At 44.2% G+C, this 22,021-nt stretch overlaps 1 protein-coding gene across 6 annotated transcripts; it reads left to right on the forward strand.

Moving 5' to 3' along the window:
• Nucleotides 1–345: 345 nt before the first annotated feature.
• LOC138637086 (dematin-like) lies at nucleotides 346–21,439 on the forward strand. Of its 6 annotated transcripts, none has more exons than XM_069725559.1 (18): nucleotides 347–470; nucleotides 790–958; nucleotides 6,928–6,970; nucleotides 7,882–7,935; nucleotides 12,092–12,126; nucleotides 12,299–12,379; nucleotides 12,471–12,599; nucleotides 13,538–13,582; nucleotides 14,076–14,229; nucleotides 14,334–14,378; nucleotides 14,711–14,863; nucleotides 15,096–15,205; nucleotides 15,568–15,673; nucleotides 16,046–16,104; nucleotides 16,184–16,226; nucleotides 16,307–16,452; nucleotides 17,458–17,538; nucleotides 18,253–21,439. In XM_069725559.1, the coding sequence occupies exons 5-18, from the start codon at nucleotides 12,115–12,117 to the stop codon at nucleotides 18,364–18,366; spliced, it is 1,278 nt and encodes a 425-aa protein (XP_069581660.1). In that variant the 5' UTR covers nucleotides 347–470; nucleotides 790–958; nucleotides 6,928–6,970; nucleotides 7,882–7,935; nucleotides 12,092–12,114; the 3' UTR covers nucleotides 18,367–21,439. The 6 variants fall into 6 exon arrangements, with proteins under 6 accessions (XP_069581662.1, XP_069581660.1, XP_069581659.1 ...); XM_069725564.1 differs by lacking the exon at nucleotides 790–958 and having other exon boundaries at nucleotides 348–470; nucleotides 16,307–16,314; nucleotides 16,399–16,452; XM_069725558.1 differs by lacking the exon at nucleotides 790–958.
• The last annotated feature ends 582 nt before the right edge of the window (nucleotides 21,440–22,021 follow it).

Genomic DNA, 22,021 nt, shown 5'->3' on the forward strand with positions numbered 1-22,021 from the left:
TATTGCAGCTGAAGACACTTCTGGATCAGAACCATTTTACAGACCTCTTCAGGTGGGTTTAACTAAGTTTTATCTGACAGATTTTTTAATATTTATGTACATCTGTACTGTTTTAATGTCATATTTATATAATTTTATGCTATTTTGTGAGTTTTTCAGTTTAAACGGGCTTTATAATAACAAAATAATAGTTTGGGTAAAAAAACAACAATAAGATTAAACAATAATGTGTGTCATCTAAATAATTATTAATATTTCTACGCTCTGTCAGCATAGGCATGTTGCAGCGTCATGTTTAACCCCCCTGCTGCTACAAATGGACCAGTCCAGAGAGAGAGACACACTGCTGATATCACACACACACACACACACACACACACACACGCGCTGTATATGAGGGCGGCAGCGCAGAGAGGACCAGTCGGTGACGGAGCTGCTGGATGTTTTGGACAAACACCGGTAACGGACAGGTAAGCCCCCCCTACCCCGCACCTCCCTCCACCTGCTGCCCTCAGCAGCTTTCTGTGTGTGTGTGTGTGTGTGTGTGTGTGTGTGTGTGTGTGTGTGTGTGTGTGTGTGTGTGTGTGTGTGTGTGTGTGTGTGTGTGTGTGTGTGTGTGTGTGTGTGCAGAAAATCATGTGTATTATTCCCGTGATGAGTTCACCGTTAAGTAGATTACCGTGAAGTGTTCCGGTGTGTCGGTTGTCGGTAATAACGGTCATCATGTGATTCATACATGTATATTCAGACTGAGGAGATGCTGGAGGGATAAAATGCGGTGTTTTTCAGCGGGACTTCGGCTTGGTTTTCTGCCCGGCTCCGGTCGACCTTGTCCGGGGGAGCCGGCGCGGTGACGCCGGGCTGCGGAGCTCCTGCTGCGGGGCTCACAGGCTCCCCCTGCAGTGGGGACGCAGTCGGTGTCCCGGTGGATAGGATTCACTTTACCGGGTGAAATTATGCAAGAGGCTGCTGGAGAGTGAGCACGCGGCGGAGGAGAGGAGGGGGGTTATGTAACACCCCTCCTCTTCACTCTCCATCACATCTGCGGCCAGCAGAACATCTGAGACACTCAGAAACCATCAGTCTGTCAATCTGTCAATCAATATGTCTGTCTGTCCATCATCCATTCATCTCTCAGTCCATCCTGTTGTCTAACCGTCTGTCCGTCTTTACTTTTACTTTCAATACTTAAAATAATTTACTGAATTAAAACATATTTTAAGTAACATTTAAAATTCAGGACTTTTATTTTAATTCAGTATTTTCTTTGTAACGTTCAGCCGTGTCCAAAAATACGTAACAATAACAGAAGAACCGACAGCGAGCAAATAACTCGTTAAAAACAGAACCGTAAAAGAAACGTAGTCGGTAGCAGCGAGCTAACGTAGTGATGGAGTATTTGTACTTCAGTACTTCCGTACAGGACACTTCCTCCACGTACCTCGCTCCGAGCCGACTGAGTGTTGGGTTCATCTCCAATTAGCCGGTGTTAGCATGATAAAGCGCTAAATGGAGATTTAAACGTGAGCGTGTTAGCATCGTTGTTCCGGCTGGTCTGAAGAGACCGGGAACGTTTTCCTATTGTCATGGAGGACGGAGACGGTTGTCGTTGGAAACGGCTGCGGTTGGAGACGGTTGTCGTTGGAAACGGCTGCGGTTGGAGACGGTTGTCGTTGGAAACGGCTGCGGTTGGAGACGGTTGTGAGAGAGAGAGGCGTCGTCATGGAAACAGCAGAACAACAAATTCTCTTCGGTCGGACTTTAAACTGATAGTTCTGGAGCTTTTAACGGTCTGATCTGGAATCTTTGTGAGGTCAAAGGTCACGTCACTCTGTAGTTAACATAAAATATAGAAAAACATCAGATATAACTTCACTTCAACCAACCTGAATTATTCTTTAGTTCCAACAGATGCAGGTTTCATTCATCTGGTTCAGATGTTCCGTCTCCTGCAACATCTGGACGACTTCCAGCCGTGTTGTTGTTGAATGTGATCAGATAATTATGACGACCTGCAGAAACATCTGCTGCATGTTTGAAACATCCAGATGTTGGTGTCCTGCGCTCCCACGGTCCCTGAACGTCTCGCTGCTGCGTGGGCGCTGTCCTCTATTTCTGGACTCATGAGTCATCTTCACTCTCGTTACACAACAGAAAGTTTGTTCTCTGCAGTAGATGGAGACGCTGACACACCTGAACACCTGCTGATCGTCATGGCGATCAGCATCACATCAGACCCAACCACGACCATCACCAGATGATACGGGGAAACATCTTCATGTCAAGATGAAATCAATTCATCAGTCGCTCCAGGGTTTAATAACGACGTCGTTCAGGGAGATTTTTGCAGAAAAATTGTAGAAATTAGCCAAAATTGGGAGCTTTAAACATTAAACATGAATCTTTAATTTGAGGTGACTTCCTGTCATTATAATCCTGAAATATTCTCCCTGTAATGTGTTTTTCTTCCTGTGTTGAACTTAGAGAATACATCTGCCTTCAAAATAAGAGCTTTACATGCTTTTTTTAAAATCACATTCATTCAACACTAAAACAAAGTTCAGTCTCTTCCAGCTGGAAGTGGAGAAAACCTACATTTAACATATAACTTATATTTACATATAAGACCACATTTCCCACAACTTCCTGTTGTCCTGATTAGCTAGCAGCAGTTTGTTTTGATGGTGGGAGGAGAGGGGGCGGAGCCTAATGATTGGAAATGAACACTTAGGTTAGTTCATAGAGAGTTTTAATTTGAAAGGAGACTTTATGATGTCATACTTTCAGTAAAACTTCTGTTTACGATGTTTTTAGAGGAGATATTGTGAGAATTTCCTGAAATTAGATTAATATTTATTCAAAGTATCTTAAAGATGCTTTTCAATGGGAGTCTGTTGGAGACAGGCGCGTTTCAGCCCCTGGTGGCCTTAAGTGGTATTATACCTGTCAGACCTGGAAGTTAACTCCACCTTTATGTACAGAAAATAACAGGTGCACCAACAGCTGACAACATGACATGTATCCAATGTATTGTGGGCGTGGTCTAAAGCTGAAATTCGGCTCCTCTTCCTCAGGTTCAGTAAAATAAAGTGAAGTCAGGCGATGTTAATGTGGGCGTGGCCTAAACGCAGTGGTTGTAGAAGAGCAGAATGTTCCTTTAATCAGAGCTGTGTTGAACTGCAGCAGACGGAGGCTCTTATCTCTCTTATCTCTGAGTGCAGCAGGGGGCCGGGGGGAGGGATGGGGGTGTTGTTGATGCTGCAGGAATGAGGCCACGGGCGCAGCCAGCGGCTGGTGGTGGGGGAAGGGGAGGAGAAGGGGAGGGGGGGGGGTACTGGTGTTGTGTTGTTTTGGTACCAAACAAGGAGAGAGGAAACAAGAAAGGGAAGAAAAAGGAAGCAGGGAACAAGAGAGGAGAGCCCAGGTGTAGAACCACCCACGTATCACCTGTGTCCTTCCGTTGCCATGACGCCAGCTTCAGGATTTGACAGTGCGGTCAGTCGGTCAGCGTCAAATCTCCCGGTTTAACCCTGTGCCTGTTGTCATGGCAACAGAAAGACAACAGCAGCTGGGCTGAGAGTTCAGTTCTTCTTCTACTGCTGGAAATGAGGTCGCAGGTCCACTTCCTGTCAATCACAACAAACACACCGTGATGTCGTCTGCGTCAGCCAATGACAGCAGCTGTTACCCAAAACCGTGACGGGCAGGGCGTGGTCACATCTCTGTGAGCTGAGATAAGAACCTGAACACACACACACACACACACACACACACACACACACACACACACACACACACACACACACACACACACACACACACACACACACACACACACACACACACACTGAAACTAACAGATGTCATCATTTCACACCAATCACTGAAACTTTCTGTGGAGATTCAACCAATCAGCTTTCTGTGGACTGGCTTTAGACCTGGTTTTAGACCTGTTTTTAGACCTGGCTTTAGACCTGGTTTTAGACCTGGTTTTAGACCTGGTTTTAGAACTGGCTTTAGACCTGATGTCGACCTTGTTTAGACCTGGTTTGAGACCTGGTTTGAGACCTGGTTTGAGACCTGGCTTTAGACCTGGTTTTAGACCTGGTTTTGGACCATCATTTTGGTTTCAGCTCATCGTCATGGTTTCCTCCTCTGTAGGCTGTTCGTGGTGTGAAAATGCTGAGATGACGAGATATGAATCTCTGTCAGTGTTTTAATGAGTCGCTGAGTCACCGCTGAGTGTGAAGCGGTGACTCAGCAGTTTTCTGACCCACTTACAGCCTCATCATCATGTTTCACATCCTCCTCACGACTCAACAAAATCTGTAATCAGCAAGACCGAGACCCGGAAGGACCAGACCCAACAGGACCAGACCCAACAGAACCAGATCCAACAGGACCAGACCCAATAGGACCAGACCCAGCCAGATGTTCTTCAGTACTTCAGCTGTTAATGCAGCTCAGTTTAAAGTAGAAACCCGGCAGATGTTCACCGGCTCATACTCTCCGAGCTTTTAGTGACCATTGACCCGTCGCTCCACTGAGCGTCACTGTGGGACGTTGAGGTTGTTGCTTTATTGTCAATTAAGTTTAAAAAATACTTTTTCTCACCAAAGATCAACCGTCTCTTCCAGGATCGGCTGACCTCTGATCTCCGACCTTTGATCTGGTTGCTTACATCATGAAGTTTCCCCGTTAGGGTATTTGTATGTTTTGTTCTGTGATGTAACGGCTGGATTCTGTTCAGCAGAAATAATTCTTTTAACTTCTTGTTGCCTCAGTTTGGTTGTTTTCTCAGGTTCTGATGACAGAAGTCATTAATAACTTGCGTTGAAAGCTCAGATGTCCAATTGGCCCTGGATGCACCACCATGAATGTCTCCACGTTCTCAGGATGTCGGTGTGAAGTATCAGTGACCGGCACTAACGACCCCGCGGGATGTTAACGACATAATTTATGACCAAACACAAAGAGACGGAGAGGGCGGCCAGTCACTTTGCTTTATATCTTTATAACCACGCTCTGCTGGCGTCCCTCCAGGAGACCGGAGAGAGTTCTGGTTCACACAACATTTACACCAGAAGAAACTGCAATATTTCATCATTTACATTAATAATTCTATAAAGTGTTCTTCTATGAGGGTCAATGAAAAAGTGTTCCTGAACGCAGCACAGCGCTGCACATGGAGAACAACAACCTTCAGGAAGTATTCAGAGTGTCGTCTCTTCATCATCTCTGAGTTCCACACGTTAACGTGACCGCTGGTCCATGAACATCTGTAATGTTACCATGGAAACTAGAGCAGAAACATCGGACGCACGCTGACAGTCGAGTGTTCCTGAGCCAATGCAGTGATTTCCACCACAGAATCATGTTGGAGAAGCCTGTTGCCATGGTGACGCAGTTCAGCTGGTTTGTTGTTGTCTGGGTTTCAGAAAAAGCAGCAACAGATAGGAAATTGAAACAAAGAAGAGCACACAGACTAAATACAGCAGGGAGGGAAGGACAACGAGGGACAGGTGGAACTAATCAGGGGGCGGGGTCAACAATCATACAGAGGACAGGAAGTGAAACAAGACACAAAACCCACTGACCTGAAGACTACGAATCAGAACAGAACCTCAGAAGGTCCAGTAGAACTCTGGGGGACGAATTCACCGTTTAATTATGTTTGTTTTCTTTGTTTGGGACTCTGTTGTTTTGTTTTGTTTTGTTTTGTTTTGTTTTGTTTTGTTTTGTTTTGTTTTGTTTTGTTTTGTTTTGTTTTATTTTATTTTATTTTATTTTATTTTATTTTATTTTGTTTTGTTTTGTTTTGTTTTGTTTTGTTTTGTTTTGTTCAGTTAAGAGTGACATTCACTTTAACTTTCAGTCTCTCCTCCAACACAAACGGGAGATTCTTCACTTCTGGAGTGTTGAAAGGAATTCTGGGAAATGTAGGAGATCACTGGCTGCTGTCAGGTGATCTGAGCTGGATGTCTCCAAACAACTCCAACAGCATGTGGAGCAGTGCTGGCCAGTGGAAGTCTGGTTTATACTCCTGGGCGTGGCAGGCGGGCGGGGTTTACCTGAGACCATGACCCCTGCAGTGTGTGTGTGTGTGTGTGTGTGTGTGTGTGGTCTCATGGTGGAGGTCTGTCTCCAAGTAGCATCTCTCTCTTTGTCTCGCCCATATTTCTGCCAGCTGATTAGACAGCTGGGTGTGGTAACCTAGCAACCTTCAGCACGCTCAGAGACATGATTTTATTTATCCAGCAGAGCAAAACAAACACACCCTCGACCAACAGGAATATATTATCAATAAAATTCAGATTAAACCATCCATCATATATGTCACTGACCAATGAAAGTACTGTTGCTATGGCAACCTGCAGAATAATACAAGCTGCGTCTTATTTTGAAGCATCTTATTTTCAAAGGCTAAATGGCTGTGTTGAGTTCACCGTCTGTTATAACAGTAGGACAGCAGAGCATCTGTGGTGAGTTCACTGTCTGTTATAACAGTAGGACAGCAGAGCATCTGTGGTGAGTTCACTGTCTGTTATAACAGTAGGACAGCAGAGTGTCTCTGGTGAGTTCACTTTTCATTGTCAGATCGGGTCGACTCATCTTCATCAGCATCATCGCTTAGCAACTGAGTCGACTTCCTGGAAATAAAATTGAATCTGAAAATAGATGCAGAGCTTCAGTGTGGACGTGAAACGAAGAAACGGCTGCAGAGGTCCATATCAAATAATCCCAGATTATAGACACGTGAACGGCCCGTTTCTGTGTTTCTACTTTGAGTTGCTCACCTGTCGGCTGCAGAGATAAGGTGTTCCAGGTGTTCCAGGTGTTCCAGGTGTTCCAGGTGTTCGTCCTCCTCGCTCACCTGTCAGACGTCTTCCTGCTTCTCTAACAGACTCCTCTCTGGTGTCCTTGCAGGATCTGGTGAGCTGTGCAGCAGGACGTCCGAGAGTCTCAACATGTACGTTTCTTAACATCTGATCTGAATGCAGCTCAACACTCGCATGTTTCATCATTCTATTAATGATCAGTTTATTTATCCTTTGTTATCTTACTAACCAGTTTCAGTTTATCATCCATCGCTGTCGGCGCTTTAAGCAGCAGAGTGACGCTGCTCTGATGTGACTGACTGAATACCGCTGAGTCCTGATCCTCCTTATTATTGATCACTCTACATTATATTGATCTCCCTCAGTGACAGACGGAGATCTTTCTCCTTAAACATCTTGAAATCATCTTGTTAAACTGTTACAGCTGGAACAATGCTGACACCACCGAACTACAGCGAAACTACCGAACTACAGCGAAACCACCGAACTACAGCGAAACTACCGAACTACAGGGAAACTGCCGAACTACAGCGAAACCAGCGAACTACAACGAAACCACCGAATTACAGCAGAACCAGCGAACTACAGCGAAACCACTGAACTACAGAGAAACTGCTGAACTACAGCGAAACCAGCAAACTACAGCGAAACCAGCGAACTACAGCGGAACCAGCGAACTACAGCGAAACCGTCGAACTACAGCAAAACCAGCGAACTACAGCGAAACCAGTGAACTACAGCGAAACCACCGAATTACAGCGGAACCAGCGAAACCAGCGAACTACAGCGGAACCAGCGAACTACAGCGGAACCAGCGAACTACAGCGAAACCAGCGAACTACAGCAAAACCAGCAAACTACAGCGAAACCAGTGAACTACAGCAAAACCAGCGAACTACAGCGAAACCAGTGAACTACAGTGGAACCGCCAAACTACAGCGGAACCAGCGAACTACAGCGAAACCAGTGAACTACAGTGGAACCGCCAAACTACAGCGGAACCAGTGAAAATTAACAAATATTATATATGTGTGTGTTTCAGGTGCTAATTGGGCCGAAGACACACACACAGACATGATCCCTTTTTCTCCCTGAGGTAACACACACATACACACACACACACATACACACACACACACATATATACACACACACACACACACACAGATACATAGAAGTGTGGAGGTTCGGGTAACGTGCGGTCAGCGACGGGAAAAGCCTGCAGTGTGTGTGTGTGTGTGTGTGTGTGTGTGTGTGTGTGTGTGTGTGTGTGTGTGTGTGTGTGTGTGTGTGTGTGTGTGTGTGTGTGTGTGTATCTGTGTGGGTGTGTGTATCTGTGTGGGTGTGTGTGTTGAACAAAGCCTGTGTCTCTGGAATCATCTCTTTGTGTCTGTCAGCGTGGATCTCTCAGTTTAACTGTTGATAATCTGAAGAGAGAAATAAGCTGCGGTCACATGACATCTTCTGAGAGTACGCAGGTTAGCTTAGCACAAAGACTAGAAAGAGGGGGAAACTGCTAGCCTCGCTATATTAAAGAGGAAACACTCAAAAGTGAAAGGGTGTAAAATGTGAGAATGTTCCTTTAACATCATTGTTAGGAGAGAATAGTCTGAGCTGCTGTTTCATCAACACACAGCAGTGACGTCACCCAACCAGGAAATGACACCTCACTGATCGGTGGACCTTCAGCTGTGGAGCGTATTTATGTTTAAACAATCCTGAATTAATCTGGAATCAAAAAACTTTACTTTAGTTTGACCATGAAGAACATCAGGTGATATCATAGCAGTGATCTCGTGCTGCACGTCGGGGGTTCAGCGGGTTGCAGCTGCCGACTCCCCGACATGCAGCACGAGAGGGTCTGCAGATCACTGCTTGCAGTTAGAATTTTTTCCTTGATCTCGTTCTTTATTCTTCTTAAAAAACATCTTCAAAAACTCATGAAAGTTGGTGCCTGACGCGAGTTTCATGAGGTTTGGAGCATCGTTTGACCTTAAACATCAACTTCCTGTGTCACGGCCAAACATCAAACTTAGCTGCATCACCCTGGTTATACTATATACCCTATACTATATACTCTATACTCTATACCCTATACTATATACTCTATACTCTATACCCTATACTATATACTCTATACTCTATACCCTATACTATATACTCTATACTCTATACTCTATACTCTATACTCTATACTTTATACTCTATACCCTATACTATATACTCTATACTCTATACCCTATACTATATACTCTATACTCTATACCCTATACTATATACTCTATACTCTATACTCTATACTCTATACTCTATACCCTATACTTTATACTATATACTCTATACTCTACTCTATACTATATACTGTATACTTTATACTATATACTATATACTCTATACTCTATACTATATACTCTATACTCTATACTCTATACCCTATACTTTATACTATATACTCTACTCTATACTATATACTATATACTATATACTCTATACTTTATACTATATACTATATACTCTACACTCTATAGTATATACTATATACTCTATACTATATACTCTATACTTTAAACTATATACTCTATACTTTATACTATATACTCTATACTATATACTCTATACTATATATTCTACACTATATACTCTATACAATATACTCTGTACTCTATACTATATACTCTATACTTTCAACTATACACTCTATACTTTACTCTATACTATATACAATATACTATATACTCTATACTATATATAATATACTATATACAATATACTCTATACTATATACAATATACTATATACTCTATACTATATATAATATACTATATACAATATACTCTATACTATATACAATATACTCTATACTGTATACTATATACTCTATACTCTATACAATATACTATATACTATATACTCTATACTATACACAAACATGAATTTTGGGTAACTTTTTGGATGACATACTTTGGATATTTTTCTCACTGTGAGGCAACTGCTCTAACCAGTGCACCTGTGTCATACTGTAGCATGTCCGAAATATGAGAAAAAAAAGTCTCTGTTGGGGGATTTTTTTTTTTTTTTTTTTTTTTTTTTTAGTTTAGTATTGTTGTTGACCTTTGGTTTGGTATTAGTATGACTGCACGTACAAACCTGAATGGCTTACCCTTAGAGGGATTCACTCTCCGTGAACCGTGTGGCTTATTAAGGGGACTCCCCCTCCATGAACCATGTGTGATACCTGAGTGGGGCTCAAACCCATGTTCTCATGAGGTCATTTCCAGCTAGGGGTTGGTGTCGTAGACCGCTGGACTATCTTTGGCGCCTGAGAAAGAGATGCGGCAGAAGAAAGAGTTTCACGGAGTTCACTCAGAGCTTCCAGAGACTCAGCCAACAGTCTGGTTAACTCAACAGGTAAAAGATTCTACTTCACCAAGGTTGATATTAATGGTTCAGATTCCACCTGTTGATGGTGATTCAACTTTTAGTGAAGTTGAAACGTTTGGAGAAATTACAATTTTTTTTTTTATCCACTACACATTACAGGAAGCTATTTAACATCACTGCAGACCTCCTTGAAAACACGTATCCAAAGAATGTCTGTGGCAATTTTGGTCGCATTCGAATGAATATTTATGGACGGTTGAGTTATAGTTTCCCCTTGCATGGTGCACATCAGGGAGCCAGCGGGTCGGGGCCCCTGGATCCCCGACGTGCAGCACGCAAGAGGCCGCATATCCCCGCTTGCAGTTTTAATTTTTATCTCGTTTCCTGTCTCCAGCAGGGGGCGCTACGATTATGAGCAAATATTACCATACAGGTGTCTTCAGGGTGTTGACTGTTATCAAAGATGTAATGTTTGAGGAAGACCAGAATAATTACATAAAAGTTACAGCAACTTGTAGTTTCATGGCGAAATGCTCAAAATGGCCACCACGCCACGTGCACATCGATCGACGAAAACAAATTCATGATGCCAGGAGACTTTTTTCTATATCTTGAGTCCAATGAATTTGGTGCATGTAGGTGAAACGAGGTGCAGGGGCTGCAGTTTAGGGGGCGTTGGCGAGCCGTTTGGCCACACCCACTCGCAAAACACATATCAGATGTATCATCTCACCACGCCGGATGTATGTGACATGTTTTGTGAGGTTTCAAGCATCCTTTGACCTTAAACATCAACTTCCTGTTGCCACGGCGACGCCCTTTTTTCTCAATATATCATCAACATGTTTAGGTTATTGTGACCCGACTTTAGGTTCATGTGATCAACCAGCTCAACGTAGAATGTGAACGTATGAAAAGTGTCATTTCCAGTGTCCAACAGGACTATGAGTGAATATTCCCCCACAGGGGTCATCAGGGCGGGGCTGTTATCATACCGGTGATGTTTGGAGAAGGTCGGTCCATGTACATAAGATTTAAAGCAACTTGTACTTTCATGGCAAGACGCTCAAAATGGCCGACACACCACGGGCACACACATCAACGAAAACAAATTATTTTAAGAACTTTTAATCCCAAACATGTTAACAGTGAATTGACTCAATTTCAAACAAAAGTCCGACAAAATCCCGAGGATAAGTTCGTTAAAATACAACATGTGCGAATCGCCCAAAATGGCGACTAAATTCAAAATGGCGGACTTCCTGTTGAGTTGACGTAATGGTGCAATGTAACTTTTTTGTAGAAGAGTGGGCGAGACTTCACTAGAATATGAAATTTTTTGCCAGGAGACGTGTGTACCAACTTTCATGAGTTTTTGAATATGAAAACTGCCAAAAATGCAGTTCTTTGCAGAGTAAAATAATGAACGAGAATAATAATTCCTTGGAAACAACAGGGCTTTCACACCTTCGGTGCTCGGGCCCTGAAGACCTGTTTTTGGGGGCGTGTCTGTTTGATTGACAGGCCTGTGGTGCAGTCAGGTTACAGCTATCGGTGGGCGGGTCTTAGTATCATCAGGTTTCCAATCAGATCGGTCAGATCCACCGCTGGCTCCTCCCCCAGCTCGTCCAAATATGGTCACTTCCTGCTCCAAACCGCTCCGAACTAGCAAAGATGGTGACGGACAGAATCTGAACTGGAGTCTGATCTGTGACTCATCAGAAAGATGATGGAGGTTCAACATCGTCCACAGAGACACATCAGAAACCGTCTCTGACCTCTGACCTCTCCCGTCATTCCCAGTCTATTGTTCATGTCCTGTTTGACCACCTTTACAGTATTTAACACTGTGTTACGTCTGTGTCTCTCAGGAACTGACCAATCAGCAGTCAGGATGATGCCCAAGGTAAACACATGAAGAGTCTGTGAGTTTAAACCTGAGACAAGAACATGCTCATTAAGATGTGTGAGTGTGTGTGTGTGTGTGTGTGTGTGTGTGTGTGTGTGTGTGTGTGTGTGTGTGTGTGTGTGTGTGTGTGTGTGTGTGTGTGTGTGTGTGTGTGTGTGTGTGTGAGCAGCAGCTGACCCAGACGTCCCCCGGTAGCGTCCTGTCTCTCAGAGGTCCCAGTGTCCCCGGGTCTCCGGCTGCAGCCATCATGGTGAGACGATCAGAGATCATGTTCATCTTCTCTCCAGATTAATCCCAGACAGTCATCTGTAATCCGTCTCCATCTCCGTCTCTGTCTCCAGGCCCGGGTGGAGGACAGCGTCATCGGCTACAAGGACTTGGCAGCGTTACCGAGAGACAAAGCGATCCTGGACATCGAGAGACCCGACCTGATGATCTACCAGCCGCACTACAGCTACAGTCCACTAGAGGTGATTCAATTCACGTCTGATGGACACACGGTTTCCTCAGGGACGGCTGGTCCGTCTCTGTGGACATTTTAAGGACATCAGGAGGAAACCAGCCAGTTGACTAGTTATTTGGTTTGTTAACTCTGCTGCTGCTAACAGGGACATCAATCAGCTGCTGACCGCTCGTTAACACTGTGTGTGTGTGTGTGTGTGTGTGTGTGTGTGTGTGTGTGTGTGTGTGTGTGTGTGTGTGTGTGTGTGTGTGTGTGTGAGAGAGACCTGGTTAAATGAGGGTTGGTTAATCAGGAGGACAAAGACATTTTTATAGAAGCTTGTATGTCTAAAAAAAATCTCATTTATACATACTGTTTGTGTTTGATTTAGCAAATACGATACTACGTCCCGCCCACCGATAGCTGTAACCTGACTGCACCACAGGCCTGTCAATCAAACAGACACGCCCCCAAAAACAGGTCTTCTTGAATCTTCTTTTCTAATGAATGAGGGATTATTTTCAGATGGACCTCCAGAAAACTAAGAAGAAGGAGTGACTTTAGCTAACAACACCGAGATAACTGATGGACACATTTTATTCACTTTGGATTTGATGAGAGAAGTTGAATGGGAGTCTATGGAGCCGGAGGCTTTTTGGAGCCGACCTCTAGTGGCACTCGCTGGTATTGCAGCTTAAGACACTTCTGGATCAGAACTATTTTACAGACCTGAAACTACGAACTCTTTTATATAAAGTCTGTGGTTTAGTCATCAGAACAGTGACACAACACTGCCACCATCTGGTCACACTGTAAATTACACTTTTATCAGTTTCACCTCCGTGTGTTTGTTATTTACAGAAACTTCATCTATTAAATAAATGCGTGTTGTGTGTTCAACCTTTAAGTTCACATTAACGTGAGTGTTTACGAGTCTTTAATCTATTTCATGTATTCTTCCACCAGAGGTCCTTGTCTCCTCGCTCCATCTCTCCCTCCCCCTCCCCCGAGGTAAGACTCACCACGTGGTTCCCACTGTTAGAGATGATTTTTGTTCCCGTCCAGAGAATCAGAGGTCAAAGGTCAGAGAATCAAAGGTCAGAGAATCAGAGGTCAAATTTCGAGCACTCTGATGCTCCGTTAAACACTATGATAGCGAAGAGTGGTAGAAACATAAAGTGAGCGGCTGCAGGAGGAGGAGCTTCCTGACTGATGCATTGTGGGCGTTGGTGTGTGAGAAGGTTTACTATTAGAACTCTGACACATCTCTGCTCTCATAAAACCTGGTTCTGATCCAGTTCTTTGCAGCACATTGTGTTCTTACTGGACCTTCAAACTGTTGGGACCAGGTACTAAAGATCAAGACCAAGTAGCGGGCCTGACGGGGTTCTGCTGGTATTCTAGGAGGTTCTAGTGATGACTGACGAGGTCTTACAGCAGACCTCCTTCAGGAGGTTCTGGTGGTCTGATCGTGGCGTTCACCCCCCCATGCCTGTGTTCCCAGAACCTGTCCAAGGAGTCCAGGGAGTGGCTGGAGAGCCGGTCACCTGGAGGTTCTTCACCTGGTTCCACCATCCAGACCAGCAGAACACACAGCACACACACACCCAACACACAACCCTCTGGAGCCAAGAGCATGCAGCACTTCCACCGGCCGGGTAAACTCCGCCTCCTTTTTATTGATACCTGTTGGTTTTAGAGAACCCGACCAGAACCTCATTGGATAGAAACACTTTCTCCTAAATTTCTGTTTTTCTTTCAGAAAATGGCTCCAACATCTACAAAAAGCCTCCAATCTACAAACAAGGTGAGTTCACCTGGTTACTGGATGGATGTCTGTTGTCATGGCGACCGTCACCGTCCTGCAGTCAGTGTGTGAAGTTGAATGTAGGTCAGCGGCAGCCCCCCCATCTTTAATCAGCTTTAACCTGCTGTGTGTGTGTGTGTGTGTGTGTGTGTGTGTGTGTGTGTGTGTGTGTGTGTGTGTGTGTGTGTGTGTGTGTGTGTGTGTGCGTGCGTGCGTGCGTGCGTGTGTGTCTGCGTCTCTGTGTGTGTGTGTGTGTGTGTGTGTGTGTGTGTGTGTGTGTGTGTGTGTGTGTGTGTGTGTGTGCGTGCGCGTGTGTGTGTGTGTGTGTATAGATGTGTCCTCCTCTGCAGTCCCTCAGGGGAAACACATCGAAGACCTGATCATCGAATCCTCAAAGTTCCCAGCAGCTCAGCCTCCAGATCCAAACCTGCCCTCCAAGATCGAGACAGAGTACTGGCCCTGCCCCCCCTCCCTTGCTGTGATTGGTACGACCCACGCCAACACACACACACACACACACACACACACACACACACACACACACACACACACACACACACACACACACACACACACACACACACACACACACACACAAATGAAACACACTACAGCGATTGTATTTTCCAGGTTTTCATCATAAAGTTGTGTTCAGCTGTTAATCACATAAAACTGTCCCTCCTTCCGGTCAATCATCAGACTGTCTCCTCTCTGTAGAGAAGGAGTGGAGGAAGAAGGAGCAGAGGGATGAAGAGGAGGAGGAGGATGGAGAGCTGGATGATGAGCTGTGGGGCCTCAGAGCGCTTCAGAAACAAGAACTTAACAAGGTGGGAGACCCAGATGTTTGAGGCCCAGATGTTTCAGGTCCAGATGTTTCAGGTCCAGGTGTTTCAGACCCAGATGTTTCAGACCCAGATGTTTGAGACCCAGATGTTTCAGGTCCAGATGTTTCAGGTCCAGGTGTTTCAGACCCAGATGTTTCAGACCCAGATGTTTGAGACCCAGATGTTTCAGGTCCAGATGTTTCAGGTCCAGGTGTTTCAGACCCAGATGTTTCAGGTCCAGATGTTTCAGACCCAGATGTTTCAGACCCAGATGTTTCAGACCCAGATGTTTCAGGTACAGGTGTTTCAGACCCAGATGTTTCAGATCCAGATGTTTCAGATCCAGATGTTTGTGTCTCGGTCAGATTCAGTCCAATCTGGGAAAAATCATCCTGAAGGAGGAGCTGGAGAAATCTGCTGCTCCTCTGAGGAGGAAAGCCCGTTCTCTACCGGACCGCAGTCAGAACAACGGTACGCACACACACACACACACACACACACACACACACACACACACACACACACACACACACACACACACACACACACACACACACACACACACACACACACACACACACACACACACACATACAAAGCTGTTTACCAAACAGAAAACTGACTGAGGAGTTGCTGCCCTCTGGTGTCTGCCGCGTGTCATAACTGATAATACAAAACAAATGTCTCAGAAGTATTGAAGGAATAACTCCAATAAAACTGTTCGTTAAATCGTCCGTTTCTTCATCTGATGTCAGCGACATATTTAACAGTAAATTTTCATTTCTTTTGTTTCATTTCTCTGGACGGACGTTGAATTAAAAACGAACCATCTCTCCTATTCAGGGTCCAACGCCTCCAAGTCGGTGTATTTCCCAGCATCCTCTAGGAGCGGCCTGTCCAGGGTGAGTGTGTCCGACCTCAGACGAGCGGTCGCAGCATTGCGAGTTTCACACGCCGATCAACGTGTCTGTTTGTTTGCAGCTGCAGTCGACTGACTTCAGCTCATCGGAGAAAACTGCTGCAGGTACGAACCGACGACAGATTTAAACATCAGGACTCTGTGAGGACGTTTTAATGAGCGTGTTGAACTCTGTCTGTCTGCAGGTGTTCAGGTACAGTCTCCTCCTTCTACACCGCACACATCATTCATCGTGATAATCGGCTGTTTTAACGGTGGTCGTCGTGGTTTCTGTCAGAACGGAGACTCCAGGATGGACCGAGGAAACTCTCTGCCCAGCATGCTGGAGCAGGTGAACCAACTTCAAACACAATCCATGTCCAAAACATTTCCATCAAACTTCAGTCTGTGTTTCTGCTTCTTGAACAGTAAAGAAGAGGTTTTGTGTAAGAAAACGTCTCAGTGCAGTGTAATACACCTGTCAGTCCACCAGAGGGCGCCGTGTCAGCAACTGCAGTGTGAAATCCACGTGGTTAAATTTATGTACTCGGTTAGACTTTGGAAAAGATTTCTTCCACTTCGTCTCCTCACGGATTGGATCGCTGCTCTCCTGGAGTCACCGTGTTCACGATGCAGTCCGTTTGAATGGCGCCCCCTTGTGGTAGTCATGGCGTCATGATGTCGAAATATTTGGAAACCTCAGAGTTCACGAGTTGTGATGTGTTTGTTGACATTTACAGAAAATGATGGAGGCCAAAGAAGTACATTTTTGTTGGATTTTTAGTTCAAATGTTTTAATTTTAGTCACAAAGAGGTTTTCTTCGTAATTTAATAAAACGTCTGAGGAAAATACTCATGTTAGCAACGGCCGTGTCTTCCCACTCAGTGAGTCAGTAAGTCTTCCTGCGTTATGTTAGCCGCCTGCTAGCATGCTAACATGTTAGCCTCTGTTGCCTGGCAACGGTGCCCTCACAACTTAACTGCTCAAAAAACGTGAATACCGTGCTCACGACTTCCCACGGTGTAACCTCAGCTCACCACTTGATCGCAGCGTCTGGCACTTTTGTACTTAATCACATGATCTCCTTTGTTACGTAAAAAGTAATCCGTACGTGTACATCATCACACTGAGGCAAGTCAAAACGTGACACCAGCACGGTTCCCTCTAGTGGGCTGCCAAGTGTATTACACACTGTGGTCTTATACTGGAGTGGACATGAAGTCGCAAAAAGCCTAAACGGTTTGCTTCAGCAGATTTGACCATCAACATGCTGCAGCGTCTTTACTGAGCAGGAAACAAAGAAGAACGTGAAGACGCTGATTTAACCTGACATCTGATTGATTGATTGATTGACAGATTTACCCCTACGAGATGCTGGTAGTGACTCACCGAGGACGCAGTAAACTGCCTCCTGGAGTGGACCGGACCCGACTGGAGGTAAAGAACAACTGGGTCTCTTAAAGTTTCTTCCAGTGTAATACCACCAATGACCACCAGGGGCTGGCTCCAACATTCCCTTCTGATCAGTGTTTCCTTTTGAAAATACTTCCAGCCTTCATTAGATATTAGGACTCAAATCCAGATATGTTTGGGGGTGTGTCTAGTTTGATTGACAGGTCTGGGGTGGAGTCAAGTTTCTGGTATGGGTGGGCGGGACCTAGTGGGCAAATTTGGTCACTTCAGGCTCCAGAAGGATGATTTTTGATGGCTTCAAAATGTCACTATTGACATTTTTTTTAAAAGTTACAAACATTGATGATTTTTAAAAAATGAGAATAGAAAACATTTCAGTGAACGCTACGTTGATTCGTACACAACTCCAGATCCAGTGGTTAGAGCGTAACGGTTCCCTGAGAGCCATCAGCTGGTTCATCCTGTTTATGAATCCATCACGATCCTGTAATTACCACCAGTGGCCACCGAAGGCGCCGTTTCCTCTGTTCAGAAACACACTGCAGTAAATTAGATACATTAAAAAACTCTTTGAACATTTTCTTTCACTACCGAAAAAAAATCATTTACTTTCATACAAAAAGTTTTAACCTGAATATTTGCCATTAAACGTGTTCCTGAGCTGCAGCAGAACCGAAGTAGAACAATGATTTGTTTCGGTGCTGAATGTGCCGACTCATCGTTTCCTGCTGTTTCCAGAGACACCTCTCTCAGGAGGAGTTCTTCAGCGTCTTCGGGATGTCCATCGACAACTTCGACCGTCTCTCCGTCTGGAAGAGAAACGACATGAAGAAGAGGGTGTGTCTCTTCTGACGTCCCACAATGCCCTGCTCCTCCCGGATCAGCCGGCGGGAACCCGACCGGACTCCGACCGTCACCGTCATCGACCCTTCAGCTAGCAGACGTCTTCAGGTTTGCAGAGAAACGCGGCGTTCTGTTCGACTTCTGCTTCACACGTTAACGTCCGACAGGCCGGAACCATGAAACTGCTGAGCGAGCACAAATGAAACCTGCAGGTGAACGGGGTCGGAGGTCGCAGGAGGTCGCAGGTCGGAGGTCGAACGCAGCGCGGCGCTTCTGTTTCCTGGTACGAGACGTTAACTGAAGCAACGTTCCCGCTGAGTCGGCTGTCAGGCGGAACGAATCAAGTACCTGTTAGCGCACTTTAAATAGAAGCGTTCCTATTGGTTTATCCAGCTATGATGTCATAGTGACAGCATCTGTTTCTCAGCACTGACGAGAAAAATGAGGAGACGGTTCGATCGCAGTCGTTGGAGTTGATGCTAACGCTACGAGCTAACTGGTTCTGTCAGCGTTCACAGACGAACCTTTAAAGCAACATGGAATTATTCATATTTTTATACGTGACACCTGCAGGAGTTTAGTATAATTAACATTTTATCTTACAAAATATATACATTCAACATGTTAAAAGGACGTCGACGATAACACGATGATGAATAACTAATGATAATGAACTAATAAATTCAACACTGATAATCCAGAAATAATTTTTGTCACTTTTTCAAACTAAAGGAAACTATGACGGACATTTTTCACGACTTAATTGTTATTTGAAGCCTTAAACTACGCAATATATCACAATTAAAGGCGTGTATGTTTGACTGACAGGCCTTTGGTGCAGTAGGGTTTCCTCTATAGATGGGCGGGGCCTCGTATCCTCAGGTTCAGATCCCTCCCATGCTCCTCCCCCAGATCGTCCAAATATGGTCACTTCCTGCTCCAAACCTCCTGGTTAATATTCATTAATAGTATTAATACTATTAGTAATACTATTAATACGATTAATAGTCCAAACGATTGCGATTAAAACGTCTCCTCGATTTTATCTTTAGTTCAGCAAAAGCCACTGCCGCACGCACACACACACACACACACACATACACACACACACACACACACACACACACACACACACACACACACACACACACACACACACACACCTGAGGGATGTTTGCAGCGTGGAGGAGCAACGATGAACCACACGACTGAACTCCACCCCCTCAGCTCTGGCTCCGCCCATCAGCAGGTCGGAGACGTTCAGCCTCGGCTCGTGTTGCTTAGTGACCAAATGATGTGCAGCTATTTTCTAACCTACATAAAGAAGTTGCATGTTTGTTCTTAACTACGTGTAGAAATCATTTATCACAACATGAATGTCGATGAGGAAACGACGGGCGAATTCTCGCTGGACTTCTCTGAGGTTTTCGAACCCAAAGACGATGAAGGAATGAGGAGAACCGACCGGATCTTCAGGACACGACGACGTCGGCACTCCTAGTTATCAGTTTAATATCCAGCAGCATCGTGTCAGAGGATCTAAATCTGCACTGCAAAACAACACATGAATATTCAACCTATCAACACGTTGAGCTGGTGAGCAGCAGCGCAGCAGCTGATTGGCTGAGCCGGAGTTAAGCGGGAGGCGTTCAGGACGTCACGTGTCCATAAATCAAAGACGGGTCGACACCGAGACGGCCGCTGACTCCTCATTAAACTCCGTTCTTTTACTTTGAAAGTTTTCTGTGGTATTTATACTTTTACTGCAGTTACAGATTGGAGAACTTCCTCCCAGATGTTCTGGTGTGTTTGCGGTCGTCATGGTGATTTACTGAACGTCCCTTTAAATCCGAGTTCAGCCTTCAGACCTGCGTTGAGGTTTAAACTCACCGTCACTGCATCAACTTCAAAACGCCAAAATCACCACCGCCTCATCCTGCGTCACGCCGCCTCGCCGCTTCCTGTCTGTGGATCAACAAAATAAAAGACTGAAAAAAAAATGAAAAAAAACAGCTGATGGAGATGAGAGACGTCGGGGTGAGCGAGCATCGGCCACTTTACGCCGAGAGGATTTCTTGTTTTCTTTCTTCCTTTGGGGAGTGATTGTGATACTGAGGATTCACGATGTGTTCCGATTGGTTGGTGTAGTAAAAAACAGGAAGTGGGTTGCTGTGACTGACGCCATGACGACACAAAGATTGTTCAATGTTTTTCTTTTTGTACATTTTGAGGTGTATTATTCTGTTTTTATTGAATTATTTTGGACTGCAGGGCGTCGACGTGTCTGACCGTTTACCTGCTGCATGATGTCACCACGATGATGTCATATTTATATTCAGCCTTTATTTAAATGACCCCGACAGTTAACAGCTAACCAGCAATTCCATCAAACTCACTGCAACTGAGAAATGAGGCGGGACTTAAAGACCTCGTGTGTTTCCATGGAGATGAACTGAAATTTCTGACTTATAACTTTTGAAGTTTATTCAGGTTTTTTTTATTCTGCAAGAACACGAGTTCATTTTATTTGTGTGAAATCTTTAAATCTGCAGCAAGAAACGAACAACAATTTAAAATATTTAAAATGTATAAAAAAGATCAAATGAGAAGAAATCAGACGACTTTAAATAAAAGATGTATTATGCTTGTTTGTTGTTGATAAAAATATCTTATCAATCATAAACTACTGATAATCAAATAAAACTTCTATATTTCTTCACATTATACTGCTCCTGGAAATGTTTTGTCATTATTATTATTATTAAGTTAAAAGAAGTTTGAGGAATTGTTTTTATTTTGTAGTTGGTGAGAGAAAGATTTTTACTTAAATTATTTTACAACTAATCCACAATTTTGTCTTTTAGCAGTTTAATAAATACAATACCAGAGTTCAGAGGTCAGACAGAGGTCAGACGGAGGTCAGACGGAGGTCAGAGGTCAGACTCGCTGCCGCCCTGCTGCTGTACATACTGAACCACTGAATGAGGATATTATAGTTGTTTTCATGTGATGCAGCTGCTGTAACAGATGAACGGTGACGTGAATGATTAACCAGAGTTTCAATAAACAGCGTTTCTCTTTGCTTTCTGAAGTTTTCTGTCTGAAACAATCGATAAAAAAACACATCAGCGAAGCACTGATGAGTTTTACAGACATTGAAGTTATGTTGATGAAAGTCACCAAACTTTATTTCTTTGATTGAAAGGAACTTTCCAAAGAAAAGATTAAACACACTGAAGGTGATGTCACCAGGAACCAATCAGGTGTCAGCGTTTGTTTGTCCCAGCAGTAAAAACACAGCTGAAATCGATAACATAGTTTAAAGAGTCCAAATCTACTGGGATAAAGATTTGGAGTAAAAATTATACATTTGAGTAAAACACAAAAAGGGTAATACATTTAATAAATACCTCTATTTAGAGAATAAAGAACTACCATCATGCTTTGGGGGATGTAAACAGGAAGTCACATGTGGACCCCATTTTCTAAGCCTATTGTTTGTTAACATTTCAGCCAATTGTCATGATTAAAAGTAACCGAATTCTCTTTAAGCATCTCCTGTTTATATTGGACACGTGAAAGTCCAGCTAACTGTCACTGTATCCCCGTGGGACCGAAGAAAAGCTAAAAACACCACGATTTCCAAGGGATCCTGTTCCTGTAA

Source organism: Brachyistius frenatus, unplaced genomic scaffold (genome assembly GCF_029030835.1).
Source record: "Brachyistius frenatus isolate BFR_SWC_R1_liver_20210118 unplaced genomic scaffold, ASM2903083v1 Contig_429, whole genome shotgun sequence".
NCBI lineage: Eukaryota > Metazoa > Chordata > Actinopteri > Embiotocidae > Brachyistius > Brachyistius frenatus.